This window comes from Conger conger, chromosome 1 (assembly GCF_963514075.1).
Source record: "Conger conger chromosome 1, fConCon1.1, whole genome shotgun sequence".
Taxonomy (NCBI): Eukaryota; Metazoa; Chordata; class Actinopteri; order Anguilliformes; family Congridae; genus Conger; species Conger conger.
In genome coordinates, this window is record NC_083760.1 from 46,446,994 (window position 1) to 46,464,229 (window position 17,236).

Genomic DNA, 17,236 nt, shown 5'->3' on the forward strand with positions numbered 1-17,236 from the left:
CAAGGACTTTGAGGTGAGCTTCTTTTGCAGGCTTTTCCAATGGACTTAGATTCGTAGGGTTTTTCCCCTTGAGCAATGTTCCACATATTTTACCACGTTCCACTACAAGGCACTTGCTCAACACCACCACCACCACCAACCTCCACCACCACCACCACCAACCCCCCACCAGACCGCTCACCACATATTAGCTAAGGTTGAGAGGGAAAGAACAGAGTTGCTATTGCCAATGAAATCAGGGAATGATTTTTGTGGCTGGATGAAAGAGCCACAAAAATTTAGCCAGGACAACGGGAAACCCCCTACTCTTTGCGAAGAGTGTCATGGGATCTTTAATGACCACAGTGAGACAGGAGTTGGTTTAACGTCTCATCCGAAAAGTACCCATCACTGCGCTGGGACTTGGGGGTAATTTGACCAGAGTGAAGACCGTCCAGGAGGTCTCCCATCCAAGTTCTAACCAATCCCACACCAGCTTAGTGTATGTGGTATGGCTGCTAGCTATGAACCCTTTAAATGCCAAGTGAATTGTAATGTGTGGCATCGGTCAAAACAGACTGTTCACCAACATGAAACAGGTTTGATAGTGGTGGCCATAACAATTCCCCAACTGCAATCCTTACTTTTATTTTTAGCCTCTTGGACCTTCCTCACAGTGCAAAATACATGAATACACTCTTCCATGCAGGTTCATGAGCTACAGTTCTTTTACATTTCTTAATTATTGCCCAAATTTGGGAAATAGTATTTTCAGGCATTTGGCTATTGTGTATAGTTATTGCTGAATTATGAAGGTCAACAAGCTTTTGTCTCATTCCGTTTGTGTGATCTCTGACCTTCTGCATGTTGATATATGACTAAGAGAGTTTGGCATGCATGTCAACTATTTAGATCCAAGTGAAACAGAAAGTCATGGACAACCATGCACTTAAGAATGCCAGCTATAAAAGTGTCTAACAATCAATACTTTGAGATTTTCAAAACAACATGAAAATTCTAAACAGAATTTTTGTGGTGTTCAAATTGGAGGTGAATTTGTCAGAAAACTGCTAAATTATTGAATGTGGAAAATTATGACAACACACTGTATGCCAAACTCACACAAATTGCGTCAGCAAAGAGGAGCAGTGGCTGGAAACCGAAACTCATGCGTACATAACGCAGGATAGCTTCTCAACACGCCAAAACTATGGCCTCAAAAATGACCTAAAACACCTCTGTGACCCATTCTCAGTAAAAAAAAAAACCCAAAACAAGTACCGTAAATCCTCAAATTGTGTCCGGGGTCTTTTATTTACTTAGGCTGCACAAAGCACAGGCCTTTATTTGGGGCAGGCTTGTATTCGAGGCAGGCCTTTATTTCTTATTAGGCTTCTGTTGTCGAATTTTATTCTTAGAAATGAAGTAAAAGGCTACACTTAAAGTGGGCCAACACTGTTCAACACTTCCTGTAACCGTTCAGAAATCAATTAGTGTAGGCTAATCAGGAAACACCGTTTGGTAAGTCATAGTGTCAGTCTTAACAGACTTAGTTTATTGCAAATATTCTCAAACACAATAAATCACATGTAAGTCCAGAATCCATAAAATAACAACTTGTCAGACACGCCTTCATGAACAATAAAAAATTAGCGTAGATGACAGCAAGTTAAGGATTTTTTCCTAAAGTGCATTTTATTGTGAGACATGCGTTTTGTTTGGAGCAGCATATCAAAAGATTTTCGCTTTGGTTTGGGATTTCATTTACTTTTGGACTGTTTGATTCTATTGCTAAATGTTGGGACTGATGGGCACTGAAATCTGGGGGGTATTTGATGGTTCACTGTTAAGTTTTATGTAGTTGAAAGAGAGTCGGGATTTCCACCCGTCTGTTTATTGCGAGCCAAGGAAGTCGCTTTCATTCATTCACTGAACGTGCGCTGTGCTGTAAATACATGGAAACGTTATTGTGTAGCCAAGTAGCCTAAATTGACTTAATTTTTAATTTTGCCTGATTTACTTTTTATTACATTTGTAGGCTGGAATGCCTCGCAGCAACAATTGTGTTTAAAGGTATACTGCTTCAGCCTTTGGCAAGCTACTTAGAAGGGGGCGGCAAGCGACTGGTAGCTTGAGAGCAACGTGTTGGAGACCCATGGTGTAGGACAACGACTTTTCATTGGCAACAGTATTAAACCAACCAACAATATAAAATATTAAGAAGAGCTCTTTTATTTAATTGAGTTAAATCGAAACAATGTCTTCTAGTGCTCATGGACAGATAGCCCTACTGGAAGGCAATATTACCCCGGCTTGTATTTGGGGGCCGGCCTTTATTTGTCCGTTTCGACCACGCCCCCGGCTATTATCGGAGGCCCGGCTTCAAATAGAATCCCGGACACAATTTGAGGATTTACTGTATGCCATGAGCTTCACATGTAATGTTGGTATTTATGACAACTGCATTGGAAAAACACTTGTATCTGAGGCACAAAACACACTGTAAGTAAGTGGTGTAAAGACCACAAAAACTGGACCTCTGAGTCATCTTTTATTATTTTTTGTACATCTGGATAGGTTTTTGTTCAGAGAATGCCAAATGAAGCCTTCTACCCACAAAGGCATATACTATGAAGGATTTCTACCTTGAAAATATTATAAAATAACCTTACTAGGGCATATATATGACTCACTGTCAACTGTACAGTATTTGTTACCATATTGATTTAAAATTTCACTGTGGAAAATATTGAAGTAAAAGCAAATAAACCCACTCTGCCCCGAATTGCCAGGCTTGTGGGGTTAATACATTTCATTGAAATCATAATATTATTTTTTATTTTATGATAATGCCACTGCCCTCCTGCTTCTTGTTGGGTGGGATCCCTCTTGAATCTTGTCCTGCTGGTTCCTTGATCCTTGACAAACCACCCCCAGTACACTGTGAGCTATGACATTACATGCCACTGTTTCATGCAAAAATATTTGAAGGTTGTTGAAATGCTATAAATACATAATGTCCTGGTGTAGCTACAAACAGGGCTTGTTAATTGCCAAGAAAAAGGTTTACTAAAACAAAGCATTGTCAAAGAGTGTAATCTCTGATTGAGATGTCGAAACAAATTCATAATCGACCTTTCCAGAACCTTTGAAATGAAGACATTAACTTACCAATATCCTCACTGTGCCACCAGAGGACGCGGTTTCGCTTTACAAACAATATTTCAATTTTGTCAGGGACTGGAGCTGGGCTGGAGTTCTAAAACGAGAAAGTAGGTCTACATTCCAAGACGTTGCAGGGCGACTGTAGGCTACACTGGGAAATCATGTCTGCTCTATGCCCGTTTTGTTTTTCTTGTTTCTCTTGTGATCTGTTTAACGAATAAACACTGAATAGTGTCTGCCAAAATAATATAATTTGTTGAATTATTTGCACATTAGTTCTACACATATTAGTTAGTTATAAAAACATAGGTATTGAACTTCTTGACTGAAATGTTGTATACGACGAAAACAGCGCATTTGAATCTGGTTGGTTTAGCCGTTTCAGGGCAATCATCTTAGCTAGTCATAGGCTAAAATGTGGTTAAACGTTGAAATAAAGAATAGTCCGCCCTTTGCCTCCACCCAAAATGCACACATCCGGGCATCCCAACGTCACCGGGTCACTCCAAGAAACAAGCTTGGGAGAAGGACAGGCACAATGCTAATGTACTTGAAATGCTAGTTAGTATAAAAGCGCCTCTCGTTAACGTTGTATTTTGGAGTAGTAGTACTACGGATCAGCTCTGAACTGGACAAGGGTCATTGCACACCTTGCAAGGTATTAAGGAAAATAAACTTAAAGTGGAGCTTTGAAAGAACCGATTCCTTTCGGGAAGCCTGGCTTGACGGGCAGTGTCAGTTTGCGCTGTCACACTAGACTCCAGTTAAATTAATAACGTTACTATTCAAAAGGACCGGCCTTCTTCGGGATCATTTTACTTTTTCTGGAAAGGACATCAGTTGGTAGTATTTCATGTAGATTGTTGCTGATTGGATTTTGAAAAAGGTAAGATCTTTTAAAATATCCTGAAACTACAAACTCGCTAGCTAACTGTTAGCTATCCCGAGCGGAAAATTCCACACATAGCTAACGTTAGCTAAACCAACATGTCAACCCAAAACTTGCCACCTTGTTTTTGTCACTGTTTCTGCGTCCTGGAGTACATTGGGTTTAGCTATCTAAGTTATGTGGTTAATGCCATCTTGGTAGCAATCTAACGCTGTACATTTGCTAGCTAACTCTAGTTTGTTGAATGGAAAGAATAGCTAAACCAGATAGCTAGTTACAGTTTTTAGCAAACCAACTCGGATAATTGCAAAGTTAGCTCACTAGCTCTAGGCTAGACTATAAAACTTCTCAAACGTTAGGCTAACTATCCAATGGACAGCTTAACGTTAGCTAGCTATGTCCCCCGTCTAATTTTCAATAACTTAAAGAAGATGGAGAAAACAGAGAGGAACGCGTCTGTGGTAACTTGAAAGGTAAAATCCAAAAAGGTGCTCTTGGAACAAGGGTGATGAGAATAACAAGATAAGGGCACTCTTGTTTTGGATGCGTTAAAATGCATATGAATAAAGGCTTTTTAACGCATCCAAATCTAGAGTGCCTTTGTCGCTATAGACGATGTCACTTTTAGCTTACCTCGCCAACAACTCATTTCAGTTGATACAATATTAGCTTACCAGCTAACGTTTGTGGTCTTCAACGTTTACCTTATTTTTAGCTAGGTAGTGAGTTAGATGTCTAGCGAACTAGTTCAGCTGCTGAATAACGAAATCTGACGTAGAAACCTTCACCAGTCATGTTTTAGCTTGTTAGTCAACGACGTTATATGGGATATATTGCGAAATGTCGATTTCTAAAAACTAACTAACGTTAGCCACAGTTAGAATTTTTGTTAACATAAGCTAGCTAGCTACCTTCTGGACTTCAGCTAAATGTAAATTGCCATCGTCAGACTAACACATAGGCTAGCTAGATAATTAGCTAGATAGTGGGCTAAATGTTCAGTTCTTTATAACATTGCGATCAGAAACTGTCAAGCTGGATAGCTCCTTGGGTCGTCCACCAGGCTAGTCAGTGGTGCTCGTTTTAGCTATCTCGAAGTTGAAACTTAATAAAAATAGACGAGCTAGCTGGCTAGTGACTGCAACATTTTGATTGAACATGCCGGGTTGTTTTCACTAAGTTGTGAGTTTGAACTGTCACCGTCCTAACATCATTGTGTGATTTAATTTAGGTTCACTGTTGGTTAACTGTGAACTTGTTTTAAATTCGACTGAATTGGGTAAGTTAATGTTACAATCAAGATGCATTTGGATTTCAAACCAAACTTTGTTTTCGGTTCAGGCTGACCCAGAGGGACTTGAAAGTAGATTATGGCAAGATACTTTGTATACTAGGAGTAAATGAGAAGCAGTTGACGTAAAAAAGGAGTGGCTATAAATGGGGAAATTGTACAATGATCTAACAAATCAACGTTGTTTTAAAACACTGTTTACGTCATGTCAAACGGTAAGGGTCTGTAGTTGGAGCAATAACGTTGGAAGATAAGTAATATACAGGGAAACTGGTAAACCGTACCACAAGGCAATACAACCGAGCAGAGAGCGAGTACAATTCTCAGGTGCGAGGTGTTAAGCTTAAACTCAAGCTGCCAGGTGAGTGGTCTTGTGTCTGGATTTAAATTGAGTCATCTTTGTGCAAAAATAAAAAAAGTTTTAATGAAACTTTTTGGGGGGTATCGATTACACAGAAATGGCGTACCAAAATCAGTAGTTGTCGAGCCTGTTGCCATTGTAGTACACCTGCGAAATTAGGGCGCTCAATATAATAGCTTCCATATTTGTATTTTTCGAAACCGCATTGCTCATTCATTTAAAAAAAAATGTAAATATTTTAGTTTACAGATTTTACAGATGGCCTCCGTCGACCTAACATTGGTGGCATTAAAAAAAGTGATTTACTACAGTAATTGCTGAAAGAATTATCGTGCCATTTTAGACGAATTCCAAGTAGTAGATGCCAATAGTAGCTAAATTCTTAATAATGAAGTACCCTATTGGTAAAATCACAATTAAGCATCAATCAAAAAAGCCCTCATCTCGTTGCCCTCAGCTCCCAGGTCGATAGAACGTAGCCCGTAGCAAGCTAGAGCTATACATTTGCTTGAATGTTGTCGATGCATTACACGAAATAACAATTATTGCAATGTAATGTGCAGCGTTGAAAGATTAACAGAAAAATAGGTAAATTGCGTGGCTGATTAATTCATTATCATTACTGGATCAATTATCGCACAGTAAACCCGGTTTAAATGTGAATTTCATCATTTTAATCGTGTACATGTTTTACGTGTAACATCATATTTCCTAGTGTTTTGGAGGAACTCATGCAAAATGAGAAATGGTATCACTTGGCTATGTTGAGGAATGTTTTAATGTGATCAAAATGGCAAATAAAATGCTTTTCTTAACACATGCTTAAATTACGTACCAAAAATGAATTGGTTACTATTCTTGAACTCTTTTGACAACAGGCATAATCCTTGTCTTCTGAAAGAGTGTTACTAAAACAGAAGCTGAAACACAGTGGAAGTGGAAGACTTTTTTTTTCACTGAAAAGATTTTCTGTTTGAGTGGATACAGATTTTTGTGGCAGTGCCTGCTTAGAAACCCAATGGAGCCACGGTCAAAACATTGGACAAGTGAAAATTCAATGGCGTTTCTCCCACTTGGCACATTTTTAGGATAGCATTATTATGTATTTGGTTCGCTGGACCCTTGCTGTGAAAAGAACACTGACATTACCTTATTTTGTGTAGCATATAGATTTCCAAAATTCAATGGAATCTTTAAATAGGTTATACAGATAGAACCGTGAGTCTTAACGCTTTCAAACTGTATATCTTGCCATAGTGATTGAAAATTGCACCGTGAAAAAAGGAAACCCACATCAGCTGACAACTTGTAAATGTAGCTGAATAATTCAGAAAGATACTTTGGGGTACCAAGAAAATATGTAATAATGTAAAATGTTCTCTAATGTTGCCAGACCTAGACTGTGGTCATTGTCCTTAGCGAATATATAAACATATATAGTCGTGTTAACTGCATTAATTAATCAAGTAAGTGCTGGGTAACAACAAAAGCTACGGCTCTCCAGGACCAGGAGTTACGACCCCTGCTCAAATTTATCTCCAACATTAAAGCAATATTGCTCAAGAGGACTTTTGGCACATGCAAGCTCCGAGCTCTAGCTTGCTACCAGGGAATCTCAAGCTGGGAACTATGGTCTTGGCAGCCGAGACCTTTCATACGGGGAGCTGAGTTTTGAGAGGTGGGAGCAGCGAGGTGAGAGCTTAAATGAGATAAAGCACATATTTCTGAATTATAGACAGAATGAGTGGTCTTGTGTCTGGATTTAAATTGAGTCATCTTTGTGCAAAAATAAAAAAGTTTTAATGAAACTTCTCGGGGGTATCGATAACACAGAAATGTGCCTGTTGCCATTGTTGTACACCTGCAAAATTAGGGGGGCAATAGCTTCCATATTTGTATTTTTCTGAACCACATTGCTCATTCATTTAAAAAAATGTACATTTGGTTTTGGTTTACAGATTTTACAGATGGTCTCCATTGACTTAACATTGGTGGCATTAAAAAAAGTGATTTACAGTAATTGCTGAAAGAATTATGGTGGCATTTTAGGCAAATTCCAAGTAGTAGATGCCAATAGTAGCTAAATGTTTTTATAATGAAGTACCCTATAAAATCACAATTAAGCATCAATCAAAATTAGAGCTTGTTTGGCAATTCATAGTCACTTATGAATTAATTTAACTCTTTATTAATGTTTCTGTTAAGTAGCCTAAATAATATGCAAACTTCACACTACATAATGTAAAATATATTCTGTAGGCTACATTAATTGTATTTAAGACATTTTCTTCAACACTGCATTCTGCCCATTTCACAGGTTCTGGATGCATTTTTATTGCCATCAGAAGTGTACCATGAAATGGTTCTCTAAGCTAAATTTTGCTACACTTCCAAAGGGGTACCAAAAAATGGTACAAGGAACATGGGGTGGAGCTAGCAGTCCTGTAAACATTTACTTTATTTATAGGCTATGAGTTGGCCAATAACTAAAGAAATTTAGCTGAATAGGTGGGTCTCTGGTACTTTAAAGCATAAAAGCATAAAATAAGAGAAGGGTGTGTCTGGTATACACTTAGCATTTGTTCAGACATTATGCTACCCCAAATTCTCATTGAATTCATGCTTCTTGGAAATTCAATGGAAACCAAACCTGAACGTATTAGGAGAACTATCAAGGTTCAAGAAGCAGTGTCACGGCACAAGGTGAGGCCACCATTACATTACATGTCATTTGGCTGACGCTTTCATCGAAAGCGACTTACAGTTGACTAAGCAGGACAGTCCTCCGCTGGAGCAATGGGTTAAGGGCCTTCGTCAAGGGCCCAGCAACTGTGCGGATCTTATTGTGGGGATTGAACCACCAACCTTGCGGGTCCCAGTCATGTACCTTAGCCACTACGCTACAGGTTGCCCCACCATTGCCATAGATATTTGTTCACTGTAAATATGTGGCTTGTTTCTTTCTAATATTGATTTTATGTTAATGTATTGTTTGTAAGTTATATTTCTGTAATTATATTTGAACTTCATAATTATGGGCACGTGGTTTGTACCAATTAGGGCTGAACGATTTGGGGGGGAAATCTAATAGCGATTTTTCAGAGCAATATTTTTGTATTTATTCACAGTGCCTAACATAGAAATAATTATCTTGTATAGCGATCACAACATTCAAAGTTGTCAACATATAAACTGCTCTAGTAATAGCCTACATGTTTGGGTGAAATTATATCAACTTGGTATGTAAACATATTGATTAAGAAAAAACATTTTTAACTTTTGAATTGAAAAACCAAAGGTTCATAATAAAATATCTTTTGAAAACTTAAAACCTTCAGTAAACATTTTAGCAGCTACAGTTTGGCCAGCAAATTCTGTGACTATAAGAACACATGATCACAGAAAAGGATGGGTAGTAGAGAGCAGACAATTTCAAGTTCCTTGACTGGACAGTCACTGTCAAGTGTTTATATTTTTCAGTGCTGTTGGATCATGTTAGCTGGGTGTGGCTGCTCTCTGCTGAATTATATTTTAGCAATGACATATTTCCCATGTCCAAATGATAAGTTTTTAAACGCAAGCCAAAGATCACCTAACACAAATGGTTATAAATGATTTTAGTAGCAATATTAAAAATGCTGATTTAAAGGTACAATAGGTAACCTTTTTTTGTTAAAACGTTGTAACAAGACTATTGTAATTCCTATCATTGAAAAAGGCTCACTGACTTCTGCCTGTGTTTGTAGTCGTTAAATTTGTGTTTCAAAATATACAGTTGACGGGCTTTCACTCTGTATCAAAACATTGTACAGCTGTACAATAATTCAAGCTCATTGGTTGAAAATTGGTTCTAATTGCCACAGCCAATGGTGTGGGGGCTTATTCTGATTGTTCGCATGTAGCTGCCCAAATTGCACTCCAGACAAGCGATCACTGAAACTCTGTATGCTATTACTTATTATCCAAGCAAAGAATACATATCTAGTTATAAAACAATACCAGTTCGCTATTGATAGCAATGGTTATTTCTAAATTCGGCAAGCTAACTAATAGCTAATTTGCTTGTTGCTACTGATAACAAACTGGTATGGTTTTATAACTAGATATGTATTGTTTGCTTGGATAATAAGCAATAGTATACAGAGTTGATTGCTTGTCTAGAGTGCAATTTTTCTTCAATCATGCGTGTTTAGCTAAACCTTCATTTGTCTCAAACTGTAAGTTACAGTTGCATCGTTTGTGGTAGACTATCATTTTAGTTATATAGCCAGCTAGTTACATAGCCAAATAAGTTGCTTGCGCGTAATATAGTTGGTTATCTAAAGTTCAACTTCAAAAAGACAAAAAATATAAATATTGTTGTGTAGCAAACATTTCATAAAGTCACCTGTTCAAACATTTTCTTACTCGAACACTACGAAAAGATGGCAGGCTCTTTCGCATTTGTCACTGTCAGCTTTCCAAAATGGTGCATGAGAACACTGAACTGTATAATAATGCTTTATATTACGTGTTATTTAGACTGGGAAGGATAAACAGTGGTTTGAGGGTTTTTGTTGCTGTAATTCCTCTCTTGACTGTTAGGAGTCCGAAATGACCTATTCGTACCTTTAGTAGTCACCTCTCAAGTGCCCTTGCCTGTCAAACTGAGTTCATTGAGAAGTGTCCTTTGGCAAACCATGCAGCGTAATTTAATTTATGATGTTGTAATCAAATCTGCTGTTTGAATCCAAATCCTTTCAAATCCTCTATCAGATTTTATGGATAATTTCTCAGTGAAATTAATTGATGCAGTTTGACAGAGGGAGCAGCGGAGCATAGTTGGAATTGAAGCATCTCATTTTGCATTCACCTATTTGAGCTATTACAAACACTGACGTCAAAAAATATCCATACCTTAACCATGGGGAATCTGCTCAGCTGAATGCATGTAGGCATTTCACAACAAATTTCACCACTGCACTGTGGCATTTGTTCATACTTACCTCACACATGCTGTAGTTCATACTAGCAGAGACTCAGTCCCATCTTGCGCATGCTATGGTTTAGCGCAGATTCAGTCGTGCTTCGCACATGCTATGGTTTAGCGCACCTAAATTTCATACTCACTGTGGCCACCATAAAGTCCCATAAAGAGGACATTGAATTAATTTAATATTCAGTAAACTTTGGCAACATTCCTGCATTCCTCTTAGCAGTTGGCACGGTATTAAGGTATTATCTCCAGATCTGTCTGCTGTGATCTAGGCTAAACAATAACTGGGGTCTGCATCTCAAGAGTGCTCCAGGCAAGTTGTCTAGTCATTTGTGTCTAGTGATTGCATTCCAGACTGCATGTCAAAGAGCATGGAAACAATACCTTTACTTCTGCAGGGATGATGAAATAATGAAGAGGAGTTTTACTGTAAGAACTATTGGTTAGTTGCAGAAATGAGATGCTCATATCGCCTCTTTCTATTTGGCAACTTTCTTATCTCATAGCTTGCTTCTGTGTCACTTGCCTTCAATGCCTTCACTTTAGACCATGAGTGTCAAGTTCCAGTGCTGGATGGGCACAGTATCTGCTGGTATCTGTGGATTCATTTCAGCAGCCAGTTAAGCCTTGTGAACAAGGCGTGTGGACTATATGATTGAAATTAAAAGCTTGCGCAGAAACATACTGCATACTGGCAGACTGCTACCCTCCTGGACAGGAGTTTGACCTTAGGTTTGGCGGCATTCGTGTTTCACCATTAGTAGTCATGCAGCAAGTTACAGTCAAAATAATGATATTATTCTTTGTGTTTGAGTTGTCAGTGAAATTAGCTGCAGTATTTCATTGCCAGCACAATCAGTACAGCTCTGTAATGATAAGGGTTAATGGTGCCCATAAAAATGTCTATCTCAACTGTGAAGAACAAATGTCACTTTCATGCAACCTGAAGCATGTGAAGTGGCCCTTTTCAGAACATTAAAACAGTGAAGAATACTGCTACAGCTCGTATGTCAATTAGAAAGCATGAGTGTATTAATTAATGGCCTAGATCAGGGGTCGCAACCCTGGTCCTGGAGAGCCGCAGGGTGTGCTGGCTTTTGTCGTTACTCAGCACTTAACAAAAACCAGCTCACCCTGCGGCTCTCCAGGACCAGGGTTGCCGACCCCTGGCCTAGATGTATCTTTGAAATGCTGAACTTTGATTGGGTTAATTCTGGAAGAGTGAACTGTCACAAGAGCATAAGTCACATTGTGTGAGTACACACAAACTAAAAGTTAACTGAAATCATTCTAGATATTTTTTCTAAGGTTCATAACATTGAAGTCATGTCATAAAAAATAAAATAAATAAAGTAACTTATATCTTGAAATCCCGCTCCCCATTTGCCTAACGTGGGATCCCCAATAACAAATAAAATTCCAGTCCAAACATTAAAACGTGCTCAAATGTGCAGATGTGTAATTCTGCCATTCAGTATGGATCTAAAATGGCCATCATAAAGGGAATTATTACAGTACACAGTAACAGGTGAACTTGTGATAACAGAACTTGTTTGGTAAGAATAATGGTTTTCATGGCTATTATTCCAAATGTGGGCTGGGGGTGGAATCACATTGCAAAATGTAAAAATCTCAGTCCACGAGGCCTAGTGGTGACTGATGGAGCCTCTTATTTTTTGGCAGGCTTTGCTGCGTCTGGATTTCAAAGGAGAGGAGCGGAGGACATGGGCACTCCGGGGTCCGGCAGGAAGCGCGCTCCTGTGAAGGACAGGTTTTCTGCTGAGGATGAGGCCTTGAGCAGCATTGCCCGGGAGGTGAGTGTCTCCTTTCGCTGACCTTAATTTGGTCCTGGACGCTGACTGCTAATCATTTGTACACAAGAAGCGTACAGAGACCAGTCAGACACGTCCTTGCACACTGCACCTCTTGGTTGATTAATTTTATTTGCACCCGGCAAGATCAATCGAGCACAGAAAAGTATTTGAACCTGAAATAATTATGTATTTGACCCAGGTCTGCTGCTGATCGCAGAAATGTGCCTAGCATGGGATGGGAGACTTGTGTCAAGCTTGTAACTTGCATTATCATGAAAGAGGGAAACAGACATTTGTGTGACATTACGTTTTTAATTTTTCAGATTTAGATCATTAGAAAACGAGTAGATATCAACTACACTAGTTGATGTCTTATGCTAATCAACAAGTCTAGTGTTTGCGTAGTGTTTGCGTAGAATGTGAAACACCCCATACCGGGCAATAGGTGTTGATCGTGCAATCTAGTCCAGTGGTGTACTGAAGTGCTTTTATATACAGTATCTGTTCTTTGTTCAAGTATTTCCATTCTTGGAGACTTTTACTTCCACTCAGCTACATTTCAAAGTAAAATATCCTACTTTTCACTACACTACTTTCAGGAGCACATGACAAAATGAAATGTAGAGAACAGGCCATTCAGCCCAGCAATGCTCACATTTTCCTACCCCTAAGTATACCTACTGCTTAGTTAGCCTGAAAGCTAAGTAGTATCTGACACTGTTTTCAAGACAAGCCTGGTCTTGAAAACACCCAGTGTTTCTGCCTCTACTACATGTCCTGGCAAGCTAAATACTTCCCAGGAATTATACAGAATTTTTCCTTTGCCAATTTCCATTTGTGCCTCATTTTGCTAACCGAACTCACCCTGAATAATTTCCCATAATTCACTTTGTTAATCCCTTTAATAAATTTAAAAGCCTCAATCAAATCCCCCCTGAATCTCCTTTTACTAAGCTTAAAGAGCTGATATTGTGTGATATTTTGCTTCCATAACATGTCTTCTTTCAGACTAGCGGAAAGAAAATGTTCAAAATACACATTTCGATGTTTATTTTACTACACTTTGTCATGCTGCGCCTGTAAATTCTTCCTAAATTCACCAAAACTTGGCGTTCTAAACACAACGTGCAGTACAGCGCTCATTGTCTGCACCATGTCATATGTGGTACCGTTGGAAAGGTCTCTCTCTCCTGCACAATGTAATCGCAACCAAGCTTGGTTATTTCCTTTGTATCAGCAACCAAACATGAAAGTACAAAGGGAGGGTTTAACCTAAGCACGTAATCTCATTGGCTGATGCCAATTTCTGACAACGTGATTCGTTCAGACGCATCACGTGACGTGACATTGCTGACATTCCTTTTCTCCGCGGGACCTTTCAAAATGCCTAAAGAAGTGCGCGTAAAAGCTTCTCAGAAAAGACGACAACAGTTGTCACTTGCTAGAAGACGCAAGGAAAAAGAACGAAATGAAGCAGATGATGAAATGCCTTCACAAAGTGCATCAAAGCGCAAGCTGTCGTTAGGGAAACAGGAGTGTTTAGACCGCAAGGGAGACGAATGTGCTACACAGCAGTGGCTGATAATTCACGTAGCGCATTTGAATGAATTGATCAGTGGGTTGATTTGTCCCAACTGTGCAGGGACAGGGCTGGAAATCATCATCGATCCACAGAATCAGGGGTTCTGTAGCAGTTTGCTTCTTCAGTGCAGACTGGGCCACAGAGATCAGTACCGCAAAAGTGTGTATACATCCCCACGTCCAAGACGCAACCAGGAAAGATGTGGCGTTTGATATGAATGTGCGCATGGTGCTCTTAGCTCACGAGTTAGGGCTGGGGTATGCAGCCCTCAGAAAACTCAGCACAGTGTTGGGGATTCCAGGGCTTTCAGAGACATGCCAAAAAAGTAACGGGTATGGAGACAGGGTTGAGATCTCTCTCTCTCTCTCTCTCTCTCTCTCTCATAACATACATATAAACATGTATGTTATGTTTCTGCCACTAAAATAAAAAGAAAAGTTTTCTGTAACAATAAAACTTGACCAGATGTACAGTTACTGATAGGTTAAACATTTCATCAGGCAGGCTTATGCAGATATTGACCCAGATGTGGAGTTGCTGAGGGAGGATGCAGATGCAGTTATAAACATAAGTGTGTCTTTTGATGGCACCTGGCAAAAAAGAGGCTTCAGTTCTCATTACGGAATTGGCGTGTGCATCGACCTCCTTACGGGCCTGGTGATAGACTATGAGGTCCTATCCTCTTACTGTCATGCCTGTGCCCTAACGGAAAATGCCAAGCAACAGAAAAAAATATCAGAGCAGGAGTTCAACAGCTGGAGAGAGACACACAAGGACTGTGCTAAAAACTTTGCAGGATCCAGTAAGGCGATGGAGAAGGAGTCAGCAAGCAGGATGTGGGCCAGGTCTGTGAATCGCCACCAGGTGCGGTACACTCAGATGCTGTCAGATGGGGATAGTACAGCATTTAGGGAGGTGGTTGCACTGAATCCATACACTGGACATGAAATTGAGAAGTTAGAGTGTATCAATCATGCCCACAAGCGAATGGGTACAGCACTAAGAAAGTTGAGTACAGAGGGTAAGTTAGGAGGGAAAGGTGTGGGGAAGCTGACCGCCAATAAATGTAAAACCTTGCAAAATTATTATAGGGGGGCAATTCTAAATAACCAGGGTTCACTAGACCAGATGAAGGCAGCAATATGGGCAGGTCTCCTCCACTCTATGTCTACTGATGACAACCCTCTGCACACCAGGTGCAGTCCCTCCTGGTGTTGGTATAGGAAAGCAGAGGAGAATGGGGAAACACCTGATAGCCATAAACGCCATGCTGGAAACTTTCTAACACGAGAGGTGGGGAAGAAGCTTATTCCAGTGTACCACCGCATGTCAAGTGACAGCCTGCTGCAACAAATGCAGCATGGAGGCACTCAAAACGCGGTTATATGGGCGCTGTGTCCAAAAACAGTCTTTGTGGGGAAAAGCAGGCTTGAGGCAGCAGCAAGTATGGCCATTCCACTTTTAATGAAGGTGCCTGTGCCATGCTAGCTGTTATGGAGAGGTTGTGGCTTCAGAGCAGATTTGTTATTGTGATTTGTTGCTCAGAATCTCAAAAGCTGAGGCCATCACAACCGCCATTGCCAAACGTAGGCACAAGAGTCTGAGCACGGCTAAAAAAGTGAAACGACATCAGCAGGAAATGGGTGAGGGACCCACATATGGAGCAGGCATGGACAACTAGGCCATAAGCTGGAATGGCTAACAGTGCTATGCAAGACGGGCATAGAACAAACTAGGGTGGCAGTTCTACTGGTGGCAGTGTGTGGGTGACTGTGTTACTGTGGTTCCCTGGTCTGGACCCAGGCAATTACTTTGGTTCTGTTTACACACACACACACACACACACACACACACACACACACACACACACACACACGCACACACACTCACACATACATTTTGTGTAATTCAGTTGTGAATTTTGATGAGATTTAGATATTTAGGCTATATGATGGGCCATACATTCATTCAGTTATGAATTTTGATGAGATTTAGATATTTATATGATGATATGATGGGCCATAGATGCATTCCGTTATGAATTTTGGTGTGCGCTTTAGATATTGATATGATGACATGATGGGCCATTGCATTCAGTTATGAATTCTGATGAGTTTTAGATGTTGATATGATGATATGGTATTGTTGTTGCTAAGTATTCGATTAGATATTGTGTCTGTAAATAGTGGTTTCCAATAAAAATGTATGGAATTTTACAATACAAATCTTTAAAGGCCGTTTTCTCAAAATGAGTTTTTTCTCATACTCTGAGCCAGAAATCTCCACTTCAGTAGCACTTGCATACACCAAACATTCCAGTTTTCATCTGGTCTATATTCTAAAGGTTTTTACAGAAGGGTTTGTTCATATATCATTTATAGCCTCATTTATATCACATTTTATTCCTAAAAACATGGCGGAAATTGATTTTTTATGACTGTTGACAATTTTTTTGATTTATAGAGTGATAAAAAGAGATATCCAAAATTCCCTCTGTAAATACCTTTGGCTCTAATATATCAACGAAATGAAACAAGAATTTTGAATCTGGCTTTATCCAATGTTCAGATTGCTGTTCTGGAAATGTATGCAAATTAGCGCATATTTAAGTAGATAATGCCTCATTTGCATATCTAAACATAAAATCTCAGAAAACTTGTAATACAAGAAATGATTGTCTTAGTGTAGGTAATCAACTGGGGAAGTTTCATGGTGATATCTATTAGTTAGAATTTTTACCCTATTCACCTGTAGTGTCTCGCCTTAAGTCTATCCTCATAAGTCTCATCTTTTTTACATGGAATCAATCTGGTTGCCCTTCTCTGAACCTTTTCCTGCACCATTATATCTTTAACCCTAACCCAAACCCTAAACCACTATGGATTATGGGCAATCTTGCAACAAAAACATAAAGAAATAAAATGATGCATCAATATACACGTTACCTATGCATATAACATATGCTCAGGTTGATCTGAATTATAAGAAAGAAATTACAAAAATACTTCAGGGGCCATTTGGGTACAGTGTAGGTATGTAACTGTATTATGTCTGAGCCGAGCTTGTTATGTGGAAATACAGGTTCTATCGGTCTCTAGGTGCTCACACACCAAATACGGCAGGCAACGCATTCCATTAATTTTCTGAGGAGAGCCTTTTGGTGTGTGAAGTTAGCAGTCC

General features: G+C 39.5%; 1 protein-coding gene across 8 annotated transcripts in view; it reads left to right on the plus strand.

Moving 5' to 3' along the window:
• Positions 1–3,622: 3,622 nt before the first annotated feature.
• lrrfip2 (leucine rich repeat (in FLII) interacting protein 2) overlaps positions 3,623–17,236 on the plus strand; it is a 63,149-nt gene continuing 49,535 nt past the window's right edge. For all 8 annotated transcript variants that reach the window (XM_061234308.1, XM_061236015.1, XM_061235163.1 and 5 more), the window contains exons 1-2: positions 3,623–4,030; positions 12,344–12,474. In XM_061234308.1, coding sequence (XP_061090292.1) covers positions 12,385–12,474 — 90 coding nt within the window. In that variant the 5' untranslated portion in view covers positions 3,623–4,030; positions 12,344–12,384. The remainder of the gene's footprint in view (positions 4,031–12,343; positions 12,475–17,236) is intronic.